The 12,735-nt window shown below is 34.3% G+C and overlaps 1 protein-coding gene across 3 annotated transcripts in view; it reads right to left on the bottom strand.

Moving 5' to 3' along the window:
• Positions 1–7,429: 7,429 nt before the first annotated feature.
• Positions 7,430–12,735, bottom strand: part of LARP1B (La ribonucleoprotein 1B) — a 129,549-nt gene continuing 124,243 nt past the window's right edge. For all 3 annotated transcript variants that reach the window (XM_043902391.1, XM_043902389.1, XM_043902390.1), the window contains exons 17-19: positions 10,704–10,813; positions 9,854–9,981; positions 7,430–8,680 (exon numbers count right to left, since the gene is read on the bottom strand). In XM_043902391.1, the coding sequence (XP_043758326.1) occupies positions 8,435–8,680; positions 9,854–9,981; positions 10,704–10,813 (484 nt within the window). In that variant the 3' untranslated portion in view covers positions 7,430–8,434. The remainder of the gene's footprint in view (positions 8,681–9,853; positions 9,982–10,703; positions 10,814–12,735) is intronic.

Here is a 12,735-nt window from a genome sequence, read left to right as displayed (position 1 = left end):
TTTATATACAATAGTGTGTATAAACTAGATATAAATTCCCAAACTCCTAATTTACCCCTCTTTCCTCATTAAGATTCTTAATAGCAAGAGGTTAGTACCAAATGTTGTTGTTGTTTAGTTGCTCAATCCTATCTGACTCTTTGCAACCCCATGGACTGCAGGCCACCAGGCTCCTCCTCCATCCATGGAATTTTTACATGTATTTTCATTTAAATACTAGAGGAGAATAAGGAAAGATGGATTAACCTAACTTGTCCAGTGATCCAGCAGAATCAGAATTTGGATGCAGAGCTGCTTAACTCCAGAGTCTGCACTTTCCCCGCTCCCATCAGTGTGCAAACCTTCTAAGATAATTCCTTGAAAACCTTGTAAGATAATTTTCATAAATGTATGTATCCCTCACAAATTTTAAGTTGATGTTTAAAATTCTTCATTTTAATATCTGCAAAGGTCATAACTTTCAGCATGTTATAAATACAGTCTTAGAAAGTTATAAATATCACTTTTTAAGTGAAGTCAATGAAACCCAAATATAATATTTAAATCCATTTTCAAAGTGTATAAGCAAGCTCTTCTTTAACATTTAGAAAACTTATACCTTTCTCTTTTCTCCTTGAACTTGTATTTTCATTCCATTTTCTCCAGATTTTTACCCTAGTACATTTTAATGTTTGAATGTCTTATTGAACATCAGATATTTATCTACAACAAAAATAAGTATACAATTAAAATTTTTTAATTTTCTTCTGACCATAAGTGGCTGTAAAAAAAACAAAAAAATTTTTTTTCTTCTGTATTGCAGTCATTATTACAAATAATAGTAATACATAATGACTGAGACAACATATATACATATTTTGGTAATTATTATACATAGGTAGTAAACTTTTCATTATCAGTAAAGATAATACTAAACTACTGTAACTCCAAGCTCTTGATGGCTTAATATAATAAAAGACTATTTTTTGATAACATAGAGTCTCGTTAGAGATTAGTGGAAGTTGAGGGACACGGGTTCCTCCATTTGGAGGCTCTGCTATCTTGAGCATGTGGCTTCCACATAGTCAAAAAAGGAAAGACAGCATGGAGATGGCACTTAGGCAGGTCTTAAAGTAGTGCCCCTTACCTCCTCTGCCTTCCAGTATCCAGAACCAGTTATACTGGCAAGTCTAAAGCAGAAGGAGAATGAACATACAGTGTGACCAGGGGAAGGAGAAATGAACTGGATAAATAACTTGACAATCCCCACCACAAGTTTTATGGTAAATGCTTATCATCAGAAGAATCATGATCTAACATTTTAATGAAATTTAATGAAAGAGAAGGTTTTCGTCTGATAAATCTGTTTGGCAGCTATTTTTAAAATGATGTATCTTATAAATAGGAAGTGGAAAATTTTGAACACTTTATCAGGTGACATTAGATGAGGACTGACAGTAATTATAGTATACATTTTGTATGATTTGGTAAAAACATGTTCTAACTTTCTCATTAAATAACACATTGAACACCAACCAAAATTACACACAAAACCTTCTGTTACCCTTAACAGAAGTATTTATAAAGCAGAGAAATTCAGCAAGTCTTATGAGTTTAGGAGAGCCCAATAAATCATTAGATTTCAACCTTTATGAGGTTCGTGACTGCCTTCACATCTACAGTAATATTTTGGATGGGTAAGGGCAATGGCTTTCTTTTATAACATGGGAAAAAAGACTATTAGGAACTTGAGCATATTACTGGATAAATCAATTTTAGTAAAGAGTACTCATGTAACCTGAGAATCTGGACACTGATTCCTTTAAAATGATCTATGCCTATGTAAACTCCTCCACAAGGATTTATGTTCTCCTGGGCATACCCCCAACTTGAGAACTACTACATCACACCATAGTTCCTAGATGACCCAAAGCAATCTCTAAAAGTGTGTTTCTAACAAACTTGTGAGATATTTCGATGCCTCCCTTGGCTCTTACACAGTATACTCTGCCTCTTACAAAAGAAAGTAAGTGGCAATGAATGGCAGTGTGGCAGTCACTGAAGTGTGCCTGAGTCTGGGAGAGGCCTCGGCCATGGAAAGGCAGAGTCTCATGTCTTGTTCAGGAACTGGATATTTATGATGAGGCAGAAGTAACAGATTGTGGTGAGGTTGGAAAAACACAATGAGTAAAACTGTTAACTGAATTTAAAAAAAAAAAAAGAGGCAAGAACGAAAAGTGAGACATTACCATAATCAAATCCATGACATGGTGACTGCTTCATGGAATTCCTACCCTTGTCAGTTGTTCAGAGTCAGCAGAAATTTAGCAGCATCTAAGCACCCTACTTCTCACGTGCAGGTGACAAAGGCAGAAAAGTGTTCATATGTTATTATCCTAGGACAACGAAACAATGACAAGGAATCTCACTTTTTTCTACTGACTAAAATGTTTTAAATAAATTAATTTCACATGAAGATTTAAAATGAAATTCACTGTTTGCTGGAGAAAATTCTTTACAAATGTGAAGATAACCGGTCCAGCTCTTAATCCTAATAATAGCTAATGTTACTGACTGCTTATTGCATGTCAGTTACTGTGTTAAGTGCTTTATATTTAATCTTTATAACACTATGAGGTAAGTGCAATTTTGTAGATGAAGGACTGTAACTAAATGAGGGAAGCCAGGATTCAATTCATGTTTCTAACAAGTTGTTTCTAGAGCAGTGGTTATTAAACTTATTTGGGATCATAAATCCTCACAGAAATCTGATAAAAGCTATGCATTATTACCTCCAAAAGTATGTAAAATCCTACGTATTAAGTTTTGGGGTCTTACAGACCTTCCCTCTCAAAGCCCTTCTACTGACTCATTAAGAGTCAGTCTCAGATTATACTCAAGGACACCCAACTAGAGACCAGAAAATTTTAACATTAAAAACATTACAGTACTATGATTATGTTCATGCTGTAATGAAGGTCTAACATACCTTAAAATATCCTGAGAAAGGTATTCAGTTTTGTAGACCTGACATATTACCTGGAAGAAACAAAATCAACACGAAAAACAGCACATCCTGATTTTTTTTAATCTGAAGCAAATGTATGTAGTGTATTGGCAGAAACCATTCTATTAACCAAATCATGTCTTTAACTGGACAAGTTAAAAGCAAGCTCATTCCCTGGAGAAGGACTTGGCAACTCATTCCAGTATTCTTGCCTGGGGAAATCCCATGAACAAAGGACAGAGGAGCCTGGCAGGCTAAGTCCATGGAGTCACACTACCAGCATGCAAAACAAGATGAAATATCAACAAAAATTGGAAAATAAAAGTTATTTTAAAAATTTTTAAAAGGCTCATTGTAAAGAATTCAGAAAATTATTAAAAAAAATAAGTACACATTTTAAAGCCAGAGGTGCTTCCTGTTAATTAACCATATGGCATATTTCCTTCAAGCTTCTTAAAAATTAGAACACTTATTTCTAAACAGTATAGGACCTTATATCTGTAGTTGACAATTATAACATGTAATGCAAAATTTCTAATCATATTCTGAATAAAATGTTTAGTTTTTATTTTACCTTACCTAATTCTAGGAAAATATTGAAACATATGAATGATATTGTCATTAACTGTGACTCTTCCCTCCAAAGAGGATTCACCATATAGCATTTAATATATATATAATTATTCCACTAGACCACTCGTTACTACAGAAGATGCCCAATATAAAACAACATTAGTCTTAACCACAAGAATTATCTTAATTTTATAATAATTAAGAATCACAGCATTTTGAGTTTTAGAGTCAGGGTTCATATGTTTTGATATTTCAGGCTATTAAAGAACAGTCTGGTTAAGATGAAGAGCTTAAAGTCTGGAGCCAGACTACTTGAGTTCAAATTCTTGCTCTACCATTCAACTAACTGCATGATAACTTTTAGTTCAAGTCATAAAAGTACCACCTAGTTTTAAGTTTCTGGTGTTTCAGGAAGGATTTAACTACACAGCTTAGGTTAGCCAGACAAATTAAACAGATACACCTTACAATTTTCTTGCTTTGTTTACATCTCAAGGGTTAATCACAAATAATGCTAACGAAGTACTACAAATTTTTAAAAGAAATGACCAAAAAACCCAAAGCATTTTTATCTTTAATCATATGCAAATCTTAATTTATCTGTATTTATTGACTAATAACTAAGCAGTTTGGCATCGCTGTAACAAGGTAATCACGAGTTGTTAACATGTGACTATTAGGAATGCAAGAGTACTTGATATAATTACATATTACCACAAGATGGAGTAAGAGTGGAGTGAGAGTTATACTCACACACACACAATCACCACAAGATGGAGTAAGAGTGGAGTGAGCTACACACACGCACACACACACACACACACACACGCACACACACCTGTCAAAAGACTTACAGATCTGACTTATTCCATTCTGCCATCTAGTGGTGATAAAATTAGGTATTACTCTCTTAGATCCGTCTCCTATGTCATAAAATAAAAGCAGCTTCATAAGAGCTAAGAAATTAGGTGAAAGATAAGATTAGACACAGAAAGGAAAGAGGTAATATCATTTAGTATAATGGCAAGAGGAAGCATCAGAGAATGTTAGTGTGAAGTCCCAATCTGGCAAAAACAAGTTTAAAAAATAAAATCTGTTTAGAAATTAAAATGATATCTATGTTAACACATAACTTTCTTATTTAATTCCTTTTAGTATAAAGAATTCCAAAGCTGGTTTCAACCATCCCTTTAACAGAACAAGTAATTTAATTTAAACATTTTAATGTTGCCTTTTTTCTTTAATAAAATTGAAAACTACAAAATCACAAGGAAGGAAGCATCTAAGGTCTCTAGTGCTGTGCCGTGCTGTGCTTGGTCACTCAGTCGTTCCGACTCTTTGCGATCCCACGGACTGTGGTCTGCCAGGCTCCTCTATCCATGGGAAATCTCCAGGCAAGAATACTGGAGTGGGTTGCCATGCCCTCCTCCAGGAGATCTTCCGAACCCAGGGATCAAACCCAGGTCTCCAAGGTGGATTCTTTACCATCGAGCCATCAGGGAAGCTCTCTAGGAACTTACATAAATTTTAAGTAGGACTATTTAGATTTATAGTCAATAATGTTTTTCTTTTCATTGAATAACAATGCTTTCAATTGCTTAAGTTTCACATTTGGCTTTAAGTGGTATAATTTTTAAACTCTTACCAAAAAATTGTACATACTATGTCAAATATACATAAAGAAAATTAGAAAGCAAAGGATTAATAGTCTTGCTAAGTAAAAAAGCTCTATAAATTAATCAAAAAAGATAATCATGCTAAAAGGAAAACATAAAAGATATGACCAAGCCACCTACAAATATTATAATAAACAATAAAATTATCATTCATTAGTAACGATTAAAACGATGACCTTAATAATGACATTAAAATAATATTTTTTGCTTCTCAATCTATCAAAGAAAAGATTTATAATAACCAGTGTTGGTCAGTCAGTTCAGTCGCTCAGTCGTGTCCGACTCTTTGCAACCCCATGAATCGCAGCATGCCAGGCCTCCATGTCCATCAACAACTCCTGGAGTTTACTCAAACTCATGTCCATCGAGTCAGTGATGCCATCCAGCCATCTCATCCTCTGTCGTCCCCTTCTCCTCCTGCCCCCAATCCCTCCCAGCATCAGGGTCTTTTCCAATGAGTCAACTCTTCACATGAGGTGGCCAAAGTATTGGAGTTTCAGCTTCAGCATCAGTCCTTCCAATGAACACCCAGCACTGATCTCCTTTAGGATGGACTAGTTGGATCTCCTTGCAGTCCAAGGGACTCTCAAGAGTCTTCTCCAACACCAAAGTTCAAAAGCATCAATTTTTTGGTGCTCAGCTTTCCTCACAGTCCATCTCTCACATCCATACATGACCACTGGAAAAACATAGCCTTGACCAGATGGACCTTTATTGGCAAAGTAATGTCTCTGCTTTTTAATATGCTATATGGGTTGGTCATAGCTTTCCTTCCAAGGAGTAAGTGTCTTTTAATTTCATGGCTGCAATCACCATCTGCAGTGATTTTGGAGCCCCCAAAAATAAAGTCTGACACTGTTTCCACTGTCTCCCCATCTATTTGCCATGAAGTGATGGGACCAGATGCCATGATCTTAGTTTTCTGAAAGTTGGTAAGGACATGGAAAAGCAGATGCTATTGGTAAAAGGGTAAACTTTACAACCGTTCTAGAGTATGTTAACTGGGAATATATTTTTACTTAGAATTTCAACTTCTAGGAATTTATGTTAGGCAGTAACTCCAAGTTTACACACAGATTTATCTATAGGGATATTATCAATTAAACTGTTGTTTGTAACAGCCCAAACCTGACCACAGGCAAAATTTCAACCATACGTGATTTAGCTAAATAAACTATGACACATCCACATGCTACAATACTATATAACTTTTAAAAGTCATGGTGTAGAAATATTAATGACATTAGAAAATGGTCACCTCTACAAGTAAAAGCAGGTGATAATGCTGTATGTATAGCATGATACTGATTTTATTTTTTTCCTTTTTTAAAAAAGTACTTTATTTTCATCTTTGTGCTTTTCTAAATTTCCCAATGTACATGTATTGTTTTTATAATCAAAATAATATGATAAAACTATTAATTTATTACACATCACAAAACTCTTGATCATTGTATTTTCACATAAAATATACAATTTTCATCTACAAATTTAAAATATACATTTACATATTTAGGTGAGTGGAAGTAATCTTAACATTAAATACAGGTTTCAGATGTAAGTGTTCAACACAAAAAGAATATTGAGAAAGATTTTTAGATCAATTCAAGAGAGCACTTAAAGCTAATAAGCATGGTTTGGAAAGTCCTCACTGAAAAGCCAGAACTACATATGCATGTAAGAAAACATTTTCAAATGTATTATCTAAATCTATTTGTTTTACTTTTGATTCTCTTCCCAAGATCTAAGTAGATTTTCTGAATATTCAAATTTGACAGTTTCTTAGAAGTAATATATTACTTTATTCATTACAAAGTGACTTTAGTCATTACAAAATGACTTCCCGAATATTAAATATTATACAACTGCAGATTATCACTTATTCATAGGAAATAAAGTAATGAAAATCTCTTATTTATTAAAGGCTAGTCCATTTATCCAAAGAAAATATGTATTTCAATATTGTCATTCTATAAGAACAAGACATCAAAGAGAAAATAATAAATTAATTTAGTGTATTAAACTAGCTGCTTCTTCACAATACAGGAAAATATATGTTAAATAAAAATGGATATAAGTTTAACACTGAAACTTCATTCACAAAATATAATAGTCTTCTAATAGAATTTGAAAATTACAGCTTTTCAACTATATTCTAAACAAAAATAATTAAAATTCAATTCAAATAATTTAAAATAAGTGCTTTATTTTAATTCCCACAAAAACTAAAACTATCATTTACATCAGTTGCAACAGTAATAAAAATTAGAAGTAAATTTGTTTTTGAAAACACTTATAAGCATAAAACAAAACTAAAAGACACAAAAAAGGAAAAACTAGGTACTCCTTTTAAACTGAGGATAATCTGACTACTTGTGACACATAGACCTGCAGATGTACAAAGAGCAAATACATTCAAAACAGTGCAAGATTTAATTAACTTAGGACAGTATTTCAACCAATCCCAGCTCCAACTTCAATTACTTGTGCAGGTTTATCTAGTCACAAAAAGTAAATCCATCCTAGTATGTAATTGACTGATGTCAATTCAGAACACTCCACATCAACACAACAATAACCATGGAAGTCATGAAGTATGACTTGGTGGGGGAGAGGAAGCAAAACCCAACATCCAAGGTGCATATACTTCAATATAACTGCAATATACCTCTCCCTTTGTAAAAAAAAAAAAAATTTTAAACCATACATCTAAAAGAAAAGCAAATGTGGTATTTCACATTCTTTTTCTGAATTTAAAAAATACATACGTAATCTTCCTTTGTTTTTGATAAGTTCAAACATGAGTTGATAATGAGGTAACTGGATTCTTTAAGAGAACTCTACAGAAAAGATGAATACAACATACTATGTCTTCTTTAAGAAGTATGAGCTGTAATGTTAGGCATTCCTTGTGATGTTTTTATATATATTTAAGGAAGGCTGTTCTTGTAAACAATGGCTTTAAAAAAGAAATACTGAGACTAAAATACATTACTAGAGGATCTCTATAAAAGGTTACCAAAACAATCCTTGGTGAAATCAAGGCAACATTTTTAGAATTTATCCTGCTAGAAAAAAATGCTACCATTTTTCTTCCTTTTTCTTTTTTCTGATTATCACAATTAAACATCAGAAGATTTTCCCAAATAAATACTAATGTAAATGTTGATTTCAAGGGTAAACAACTTTTGTTAAGAGTCTATTTCTCAGGCAGTTCACCATTTGTTGGGACTGAGGCAGCATTGTTCTGGTGTGAATTGTCACTGGACTCCTGTGAAGTGTTCCTTCTGGGAGAATTTATTGGAACCTGAAGCTGATTAGCAGGTGTAGGCTTAGCAGCACTTGGTGGCTTTGTAGAGAAATTAGATGGAAGCCTATGACGATTACTCTCCTCACCAGAAGTAGATGAGTGTCTTTTTCTTCCAAACTCCTCACCAATAGGGGGCTGCAAATTATGAAAGACAACATAGTGATGATTTTACTATTTTTTCCTCCCTTCAAAATCTAAGGTCAGAATTTTCTAACAGAGAATCTGTTAGATCTCTTTTTATCTACTTTAAACCTACTTTAGTAGATTTTATTAGTATAAGGAAAATTTAACAGAAATTTAAGGTATTAAACTTAAATTTCCTTCCTATCAGTTAATTCTTTCATTCAACACATGTTTATTAAGCTACTCCTATGTTTTAGGGTTTGAACTATATGGCAAAGCATAAACATAACACTGCATTCCATAACTCTGGGAAAATGTTTCAGAGAGGTTATTTTTGTTCTTTATGCAACTTTCATCAAATGCAAAGCATTTGTAACTCTAATCTTTTCCTTCTCCAAACTTCCACTGTATTTAAAGGCAGAGGTCTGAATTCTTGAACTCTCTTCAGATAGGGCAACAGTCATTATAGTATTATAAAGCAAGGACATCTTTGTGACAGAACTGGCTGGACCACTCTGGAAACACAGCTCTTTAACTGCAGAGATGTCGGTACTTCTATTAACTGCACCCCTGGGCTATCAAATCTATTTACACAAAACTGCAAGACAAACAAATTATAATACTAAAGAGAGATGTACCTAGTTTTCCTTTCACCTCTCTCTTTTCTGCTCTTTTTGATTCTTCTCTCCTTGTTTCTCTTTTCTCTTCTTTCCCCTTTTCCTTTATCTTATGCTCATTCCCTTCTCTTTAAAAAATGTTTCCTTTTCCTCTTGAAATCAGATTGGTTAAAGTGACTGACAACTCCACTGCGGTTATGTAAGATATTAACATTTAGGGACTCTGGGTAAACTGAGTATATGGGAATTCTCTATATTATTTTTGCACCTGTTTTGTTTTTTTCTTCCCTTTTTGGCCTCATGGTGTGTGGGATCTTAGTTCCCTGACCTGGGATCAAACCTGTGCTACCCGCATTGGAAGTGTAGAGTCTTAATCACTGGATTACCATGAAAGTCCCATTTTTGCACCTATTTTAAAGTTTGATTTCAAAACTAGAAAGTTGAATTTTCAAAATGAAAGTTAAAAAATAAAAATTGTAAAATTAAAGTTAAGAAAGTCACTGATAAGCCCAAATTGCTCAAATATAAGAGTAATAAAAACAATAAAGGGAAAGAACTTAAAACTTACATCAACACGGAAGTCTTCTAGCTTCTTAAAGCTACAGAGGTATTCCTGAAGTTTGGGGTCAATAGATTGTGTCTTAGATTGAGAATATTTTAGATAAGCCCAAAACTTTTCTAATCCATACAGCTGACCTAGTAACAAAGAATATATACAATAAAATATATAGAATCCTTAAAAAATGATTCATTGACCATGATCCTACCAGCATTAAGCCATGTCTTAATATACACTTTATCTAGATCTTGAGGCTAACACTGTAATGAATAACGGCAGCTAACATTTATTAAGAATTTGCTATGTAACAGGTATTATTTAAGTGGTTTATTGTATATTAAACTAATTTGAACTATACACCACCCTGTAATATAGGTGTTCCTGTGTAAATATTATTGATGAGTAAACTGAGTTAAGCAAGTTAAACAAGGTTAAATTAAGCAACTTAACCATGGCCACAGAGCTACTAAGTGGTGGAAATGGAACTCAGACTTAGGACTAGCCCAGCCAGAGCCTGTATTGTTACCCACTATACTATTTCACCTTTCCAAGCATACTTGCTCATATTACATAGAATTTTCACATAATGGAACATCAGTGAGTAGTCATGTAAGTCAAATGAATAATGACAAAATGCAAATCCATAAAGAAACACTTGGGAGTGATTATTTTCCAACATCTTACATGAAAAACCTTCTTACTATATGGTGCTCCATCCTTTATAACAAATCATAATAGCGGCCTCAAAGTCTTTTTGGTCTGTCCCCCCCACCCCAAAAAAAGGATACAATCTCCCTATTTATTGACAGATTCAGATTTACAATCTCCAAATTGAATAAGGTTATTGTTTTGTTTTTACCAGATTCGTAGTCTTTCTTGGTTTCTTCTTGGAAATCCTTAAAAATTTCTTGTCTGAATTTCTTTTCCAGTCCATAACTATAAAACCTGAACAGACATTCTAATCCATACCTGTGGGGTGGGGAGGAGGGGGTAGAGGGGAGGGAGGTGGGGAGGGAAATGGTTTATAATAAAATTTTTGCTATGACAATGCAAATAATAATACTTAACAGCACTGACATAAGCAAACATGGCACAAATAATCCCAAACAAGAATGTTTAAATCTATGTAGTTTTTAAATCCACAGCTGGTTTTCCTATTTTTGTTGACTTGGGCACAGTATCTCATGGAGGTATACTGGAGATGTGCAAAATAAGAGGCAGCCCATGAACAACTAGAGCATGGCTTCTTTGAACAGACAGAGGATCTCTTCCTGTTATTTCTGAAAAACTCCTTGGTATTTCAAAAGATTTAGTGACAAATTGGCAGTTTTAGATTTTTTTCCAAACCAAGGCTTGCAATGGTGTTTTACTACATGGTATTAAATGCTCGTGAACATAATCTCTACTCTAGGAAAATAAAGACCATACTCTTGGGTCATAGACCCTAGGTGTGGTTGACCCAATCAACTATAAAGTGAAGTGAAGTTGCTCAGTTGTGTTCAACTCTTTGCAATCCCATGTAGCCCACCAGGTTGCACCATCTATGGAATTTTCCAGGGAACAGTACTGGAGTGGGCTGCCATTTCCTTCTCCAGCAGATCTTCCCAATCCACGGATAGAACCCAGGTCTTCCGCATTGCAGGTAGAGGCTTTACCCTCTGAGCCACCAGGGAAGCCCCAACTATAAAGGGACAAACCTAATTAAAACTGTCTCCTAAGAGAGTCTTCCTGTTTATAAAGCACATTAAATAAAAGATAATTCACCAAAATAATTGTATCACTGCATAAATCAGAAAGTAAATTTCTTTCTTCTTACAACCACCTAGAGAACCCGAGACAAGTTTTGGACAGTGGATGAAGAAACTACATGGGCTCAACCTGCAACTAACGGGGATGAGCAGAATTCATGATAGTGGACATGGATAAGTTGATGGACAACAGTAAAGGTGCCATGTAGCTCATTCAACTACAACATGTCACAACTTAAAAAACTTCCTCACTTAAATCTCTAAATCATTCTGGGCACCTCACTGGAGGAGAGGCAACATTTCTTTATTCCTGGTAATATAACACTGCCTGGTCATTGTTCACAGGAGGACGTGTGTATGCATATGTCTTTTGTAACTGGCTTATTTAAAATGGAATGATGGTCCGCCTGGAAGAATAAACAAATTTCTTGGCAATGTGCCAAGAGAAATGTGGGCTTACCAACCACACACTAACCTGAGTCCTTTCCTTTGGTAGCCATAAATGATGCTTTTCCTTGAGTTTATCTGACTGAGGACTCATGAAACAACAGTTAAGAATGAAAAACATCTTAACACTCTTCTTACGGGATCATATTATATTGATACCAGTGGTCCTCACCTTGACTACATATACAGACCACCTAGGGAGCTTTTTAAAAAATGCAGGCTCCACTCCAAACCAATGAAATCATAATCTCTTAGAAGAAGAGATAAGAAGAGATAAGAAGAAATCATAATCTCTAAGAAGCCAAGGCTTCTTTCTTTATGGAAAGCAGAATTGAGAAAATTTAGGTTATAAGTGAATGATATTTTAGAGGAATATTAGGATTCTTAGATTACTGGTAAAGGACAACTGACTACTACAATATCTGGATTTCCAGTCTAACTTTTTTAGAAAACTAATTCCAAAGATCAAAAGCATGACATTAGTACTACAACTCAAATATGTAGCATAACTGCTGGAGGAAAGAGAAGAGGCATATGACCAGCTTCTCAGTTGCCATTTATTCACTGACCCATCACTGCGAGACAGCTTAGATGAGTGGAAAACATAAAGGTTGAGAACCAGAAAGAACTATATTTGAATTCTAGTTTATAATCATATCTCTAAAAATGCGGGTACTAATATCCTACTTTTCAATG

The sequence above is a fragment of the Cervus elaphus genome, chromosome 5 (genome assembly GCF_910594005.1).
Source record: "Cervus elaphus chromosome 5, mCerEla1.1, whole genome shotgun sequence".
In the NCBI taxonomy this organism is placed as follows: Eukaryota; Metazoa; Chordata; class Mammalia; order Artiodactyla; family Cervidae; genus Cervus; species Cervus elaphus.
Note: the sequence above shows the minus strand (reverse complement) of the source record. Positions and strands in the feature narration are given on the sequence as shown.